This window comes from Macaca mulatta, chromosome 7, assembly GCF_049350105.2.
Source record: "Macaca mulatta isolate MMU2019108-1 chromosome 7, T2T-MMU8v2.0, whole genome shotgun sequence".
Classification (NCBI taxonomy): domain Eukaryota; kingdom Metazoa; phylum Chordata; class Mammalia; order Primates; family Cercopithecidae; genus Macaca; species Macaca mulatta.
Genome location: NC_133412.1, coordinates 73,067,235 through 73,074,167, shown reverse-complemented (window position 1 = coordinate 73,074,167; position 6,933 = coordinate 73,067,235). Strand labels below are relative to the sequence as shown.

Below are 6,933 nucleotides of genomic sequence, written 5' to 3'. Positions count from 1 at the left end.
GCATGAGTTACAGCACTGTAGGCTGTGAGCTCAGTGTTCAGGAATCAACAATAGATGTTAAGTAAGGCGTCTTTAAACAGAAACATGCATAAAATAAGGTAATGTGTTGATTGATTGACAAAAATGTTGTGAGCTTGCAGGAACCCAACTCTGTATTTCCCCTAGGAACAATGGCTCCATATTCACAAATTCATTGTTCTGTGACTTTATAGACCACAACTACAGTGAATAAAGAGGATCGATTGTCCATAGATGAGTTAGTTCTAGTTTAGCCTAGCCCTCCCTACCCTTCACTGGCTACTCTTTCCTCCCCTGTCTCCACACTGACCTGTCCTCTGCTCACTTGCCACAAGTTCAGTCATTTTACATAGAGTGGAGAGACAGCCTTGAAGATCCTCTTCTTGGTCAGAGGAAGTCACCAGAGTGAGTAAGGTAAGAATGGGTGAAGAAAGCAGGCAAGGCCAACTGCTCTTGGCAAAGCTCTAACAGTAACTGGAAGGCAGCAACCACTGAGAAGGCAGGAGAGCAACTTTAGGGGTGAATAGTCCAGGCTCTAGAGAGAGGCGGATAGGGGTTCCAGTCCTGGCTTCTCCACTCATGGTGGGCAAGTTATCCTCCCAGCCTCAGATTTATCCTAGGTGAAATGCGACAATACTCGAACTACTGCCGCTGTGAAGATCAGATAGACACAAAGAGCTTGGTACTCGACAGACACCCAAGGAAATGATGACTGTGGTAGGACTTAGGTGCGGGCATAATGCAGGCTTTAAGATGAATCTCCTGGCCCTTGGCTTATCCTGCTGAGACTAGGACAAGGACAGGGGCAACTATTTCCTCTTACTTCTCTTCACCTCCAGAAGTACACAGGCAACTCACCTCAGTCTCTGGTCCGAGACACTCTCCTCCCAACCCCAAATCCCAGGCCTGGACACTGCATGATCCTGGCACCTGCGGAGCTCTCAGTTCCCCAAGCCTGGCTCAGACAAGGGGGCGCCAGGTACTCAGTTAAGAGCTGCTCCTGAAGATCCTCGTGGTCCCTGACTGCCAAAGGTCCCAGGCCCCTGGGCGGTAAGCGCTCCACAGTCCATGGTCCCTTGTGTGGGGTCTGTGCTGTGAGGAGGAGGCGCAGGCCAGGAGAGGGCCACTGATCTCCGACTTTGGTCCTGCCTGGCCCGGAGTGCCTAAGGCTCTTAGGCACGAGCCAGCGGTTCCGGGCAAACCTCCGTGTGGCTGCTGGGCCTGACTTTGCAGAGCTGGCGCCCGGGTCTGGGCGGGGTGGGTGGAGGCTATGGGAGGTGGGGCCGGGGGTGGGCTTTGAGGGGAGCGACTGCATCCCTACTCCGGCTCCGGCTGAGGCGGGGCGGCCAGGCTGGCTCGCGGCGCAGCGGCCGCCTTTCCCCTGCGCGCCTGCCGGCGGCGGCGGTAGCGGCCTCGGCAATCCCGGCTCTTGGCACAACGCCTGGCGGCCGGCCCAGGGCGAGGAGTGGCTTCCAGGAAGCGGGCGGAGGAGCGTTCCAGCCGAGTCTCGCCGTCGCCGCGGCCCCGCGCGCTCCGAGCGGCCCGGGCCCGGCCCCACATTGGGTCTCTTCGCGCCCCCGGCGCCTCCGGCTCAGGCCGAGGGCGCGGTGCCGGCGCGCAGGCGGACGGGCGCCTGGGCGCGCCGTGCACTTGCCGGGCGGTGCAGGTGGTGGCGCGCGCCCTTCGCCTCTGGGCCGGGTCCAGCGCCGCGCTCTGCGCGCCCGGAGGGGGCGGGAGAGGCGGGGCAGCCCCGGTCTCTGCCCCATTTAACTTCGCGGCGGCGGCGGCGACTGCGGCGCCGCGGGCTGGAGGCCGGCGTCGGGGAAGGTCCTGGTACCGGATTCCGCACGAGGTGTTGACTGGCGGCATCTGCCAGCTTCTCCCCAGCGCGCGCCGAGCCCTAGCGGCCCCGGGGCTGCACGTTCCAGATACTTCTGCGGCGCAAGGTGGGTGTACCGAGCTCGGCGCAGGGCGGCCCCGCAGCGGTCGGGGGAAGGCACTCCCCAGGGGGAGTAGGACTTGGAGCAGTGGCCTCTCTAAGCAAGTTGGGGGACCCCAAGCAGAGTCAGGGCGTGCCACGCGGGCTCCAGGGGGCCTCAGGACTGGGATGCTCCTCACGGCTGGGCACCTCGGGTCGGGCGGGCTCCATGGCGTCCCGGAAGGTTCAGGGAGAGTCTTTCGGGGGCACTTCGCGGGCTGAGGGTCGTTCTTGATTATGGGGGAGCTCCACAGGGTTGGAGTTTTTCAGGATTGGGAGTTTGTAAGCAGAAACCTCGCGCGTCCGAAGGTCCGTCCGACTGGCAACTGGGGAGCGAGCGCCCAGAACGCCGGGGGTTGAGGCGATGCGCGATCGTGGAAAGTGGGCGTGGGGGTGACCAGGACGCGGCGGAGGCGCTGGAGGAGCGACTTTGAGGCAACGGGTAGTCGGAGGAGTGTGCGCTAGGAAGGCTGGTGCGAGCGCGCGAGGGGGGCGCAAAGTCCCAGGGCCTCGCGCTGGCCGCCTCCCTTCAGCCGGGAGTCGCCGCCTCAGGTCGGAAACAGCAGCACATTTGCGGATCGCATTAGGCCAGGCCCTTAATGCTTTCTCCAGATGGAGAGAAGCCACCGACCCGCCCCCGGACACCAGCTCCGCCAAGGCGCCCGCGAGGCGAAGCGAGTCGAGTGTGACCTCGGCTTTTCCAGTCTCGACTCATACTGATTTCCCTGTAAACTGACAGGAAAAGTAAGGGAAAGAGTCCCTGCTTCCCTCCTGATTTCAGCTGACCTCTGCTGGCTCGCCCTAACCTACTTTTAGGAGATTGTGTTAGGTTGGCTTGGGGGCTATGTCCTCCAAACCTCCCTGAACTTAGCTGTCAGGCGTCTCTGTGGTTGTGGGTGCGGGACCTTGAGGGCGCACGTGTCATCTAGCGAGGAAAGCCTTGAACTATCAGAGTCTGCGTTTCATTCCTAAAATGTCACTATCTTGCTGTGTGACCTTAGGCAGGTCCTTTCCCTCTCTGGGCGGCTTTGTTGTTTTAGTCTCATTTTTGCCACAAGCAGCAGATGCTGGCCTAAACCTTGGCTCTGTGCTGGCTTCCTGAGTCAAATGCCAATAGCCACACCCTGCTGCTGACAGATGGGCTGGGAGGTGGTTGGGGCAGGATTATCTCAGCTTCTGAAGAGCTGGAGGTATGAGTTGCCCACTGGAGACAGGTACAGCCCTCGCCTGACTTTGATGTGGACCTTCTAAAGGGAGCCCAGTTATCCTGCACCCTGCAGTAGGCAGCCCCAACCTGGGCCAACACAAACCTTTCCAAAACAGTATCTGGGCTTCAGGGTCCTTCTGTCTAATGGGTCTCTTAAGTCATGGTTACTGCCATGGGGGCCAGAGCTGGTTGGTAATGAACTCTTTACTCTTTTGTAGGCTACAACTGAGACCCAGAGGAGACCAGACCCCATGGCTTCCTGGACGAGCCCCTGGTGGCTGCTGATAGGGATGGTCTTCATGCACTCTACCCTGCAGGAGGTAAGGTCATAGGGAGGGGAAGGGAAATGGTGGACATCCCTCTGTTTACTCAGAAGCATTATTGTAGACCACCTGAGATGTGGCATGATTAGTGTTAATCCTACACCAGAGAACTAAACTTTCTTTCCTGTCTCCAGCCAATGGTATTTCTGGTTGGCTTAGCTGTAAGGATTATCTAGATCCCTTGGGTCCTCTCTGAATCCTGAGTAGGGCCTTAATGGCACTGTGGATACCGTACACCAGTGATGACCTGGGGCTGTGATGGACCCTGTCATTTCAGACTAGAATGGCTGTCTGCATGTGCCCAGTAGAGGCTGGATTGCTGGAGACCAGGAAACAATTAATGGGCAGAGCCAGGTTCTGGCCCTAGCTAAGCTGCTAAATAAATATTCTGAGTTTACATCTATCATCACATATCCCACTGTTTTATCCCACAGTCCTCTCTTTAGACTTCTGCTGTCTTTTCCAACCAACTTGAGAGGACCCGGCTCATGAATTGCATCCTTATTTGCCTATAGGACAGACTCAAACAAAGGAGCGAGGCTAGCATTGCCTAAGAGACATAGGGAGTAATGGGGACAGTGGCAAAGTGCAGAACACATGCTCCATCTATTAAGAGCAGCCTCTACTCAATTCCATCTGATCATTGCTAAGTGGAGACACAAGCCCAGGATTGCCAGATCTTATTTTTCAAGCCAGCTGGATCACCTAGATTTCTCACAAAATTTCCCAGTTTTTAAAGCATTGAAAGGCACATAAATGTGTTTGCACCCTGGATTCAGCCAAGCAGTTTGCAGCCCCAGATCTAAAGGTAGGGCACATCTTAGTATTGTGTCCCAAGGGCTGCTGCTAGCTCCATACAGTGTCTTATGAATTAGAACAAGGCAATCCCTCCCTGCAGACATAACTTCTCAAATACATGGCTTGGTGGCCTGTGTATCCTCAGGGTCTAGGAAGGGACTTGTCATTAAGGGTTTAAATGTCTGTTAAATAAACATGCATCCATGAATGAAGATACATACCCTGGGATAAATTAATCAAACTTCTCTGCCTCTTGTTTTACTTTCTTGGACTTAGTGCCTCTAAGGCCTCTTTCGACTCCAATGCCCTGTGAATTCTGTGATGCACAAAGAACTGGTCAGCAAGGTACATCTTCTCCCCATTATCCCATTTTATCAATGCTATCCTATAATCATATTAATAGAGATCTTTTGTTAGAACAAAGATTAAGTCTTTTCAGGATGATGTTAGGGTTCCCTGGCCAGCGAGATGACTGTTGAGGTAAAAAGGTGGAGACTTACGTTTCTGTCTCATCAGCAGATCTGAAACAGGCTTTGAGAGCTTCAGAGATTTGTTCCTGGTCAAATGGGGCTGAGGCTTCAAGGCACAGTGTTTCATTTTGCCTTCTTTCACCTTATAAAATTTAAATATGCTTTGAGGCAGTCTGTTGACCTTTGGCCAAGGGCAGTGTTTGCCCAGCTTGAATCACTCACTGACCTCTTTTGGATTTTTCCATATCTTTGTGCCTGTGGCAGTGCTGTTTCCATGTATCAAGACAGTGTGCATAGAAGGTCATAAAAGGAGATTTCAGACCAGCGATCTTCATCATTCACGCCACCCACTGTTCGGATCCCAGCTCTACCGCTTCATTGCTGTTGTCACGCAACAGTAATGAAGCGGTATAATGAACTAGTGTAATATTAGTATAGACCTCAGAATTGTTTGGAAGAGTTAATCCATTGTGAAGTGGAAAAAACTGGAAAATCAAACCAAACAGTGTCTGGCACGTAGTAAGTGTACAATAAATGTCAGCATTCTACTGTTGCTGTTGCTTGTCAGCATTAGAAGCTTGAAGCAAGCGCAGTGCCTGTATTTTCTGGTGTAGAGCCTGTAGGGGGCACTCAAGAGGTATCAGCTGTGGAGGGCCTGATCTTCCGGGAGTGTGGGTGGGCGTGGCCAGGTCTGTGTCACCACAGGCCCTGAGAGAAGGTTCTAATGAAGGGTGATTGGTCAGCCCTGGGTCCCTGTCCATGGGTTGGACGCTCTGTTTTTTTCGTAGAGTCAGCCTGAGTTTGACTTAAAGCCGCCCCTCTGAAGTATCTTGTGATTTTGGTGTTTAGGTGGGGCTTAAGGTGGTCCCTAGCATCTACGCTTGCTTAGCATGTGCTGCCACCAGGTGGTTGTTAGAAAACTACTAGATGCATGAGGCTGAGCTGTGAGGAGCAAAGGATGCGCCAACTAATTAATGACAAATAGAGTTTCTTTTCTTTTTTTTTCTTTTATTTTTTTGAGACATGGTTTCACGCTGTTGATCAGGCTAGAATGCAGTAGCATGATCTCGGCTCACTGCAACCTCTGCCTCCTGGGTTCAAGCAATTCTCATGCCTCAGCCTCTGAGTAGCTGGGACTACAGGCGCCCACTACCATATCCAGCTAATTTTTGTATTATTAGTAGAGATGAAGTTTTGCCATGTTGGTCAGGCTGGTCTCGAACTCCTGACCTCAAGTGATCCGCCCACCTCAGCCTCCCAAAGTGCTGGGATTACAGATGTGAGCCACTGCGCCCGGCCACAAATATATTTTCTTTATTGAATCAGCAAAAATGTAAACTTTTATATTCACTGCCCACAAATAAGTGTGATAGATTGTAGAGCAAGGTATGAGGCTGGCAGTTCCTTGTTTTTGTAACTCGTTCTTGACCATTCCTGGAGGAGATCACTGTTCCCCTCATCCAGGCAGCTGGAGCGGCCTCCCTTCTTCCTGTCTCACAGGCCCTGGAAGCTTCCTGTTGCTCCAGGCTTCTCCTTACGGACCTGATTTTCCCAGAGAAGACAGCAGCTGCTGTTCCTACTCTCTCTTCCAGCCTGGAGTATTTGAAAGCATTTCCAACTTTATCCAGCCTGGAGTATTTGAGAGCTTTCCAAACCTTATCCTGAACACCTTGAAGATGAGTCCTGTGTTGACTGTGCCCTGAATTACAACTTGCCCCCTCCCTTTTTTTTTCTCTTGCCCAGGAGAAGAATAAACAACCTTATCTGTTCACTAATTTAATTGTCATAGGACGGCTTCCTAGCTCTCTGGCCAAGTGCCTTTAGAAACTGTTTTAACATTGGTCATGTGGCTTGCGATTATCTCTTTAAACAACCATGTCAAGATGGCTTCATGTATATCTGAATGGCCTTCCACCATGTTTTCCCCTGGGGAGGTGCTGTACTGTTTAGATTCTCTGGCAAATTCTGTCCTCTCCCATTTCCTGTGACTCTGGATGGAATAGCCTTTTCAGAAGAATGACTCGATCTTTGACCGTCTCCACTGCCAAGTTCATAGATATCTACTGGAACAGATCCCTCGAGGTCACAGTTTTGAAAGACAGGAGACATTTGGATAAAGTCCTGGAAGGTCTTATAAGT

The 6,933-nt window shown here is 52.7% G+C and overlaps 1 protein-coding gene across 9 annotated transcripts in view; it reads left to right on the top strand.

The window, feature by feature from the left end:
* Window positions 1-1,318: 1,318 nt before the first annotated feature.
* The window catches only part of ADAMTSL3 (ADAMTS like 3), a 411,249-nt gene continuing 405,634 nt past the window's right edge, over window positions 1,319-6,933 (top strand). For all 9 annotated transcript variants that reach the window (XR_013395882.1, XR_013395881.1, XR_013395880.1 and 6 more), the window contains exons 1-2: window positions 1,319-1,964; window positions 3,422-3,523. Coding sequence is in view for 6 of the 9 variants with exons in the window: in XM_015142900.3 (XP_014998386.3) it covers window positions 3,455-3,523 (69 nt within the window). In the remaining 3 variants the exon portion in view is untranslated. The remainder of the gene's footprint in view (window positions 1,965-3,421; window positions 3,524-6,933) is intronic.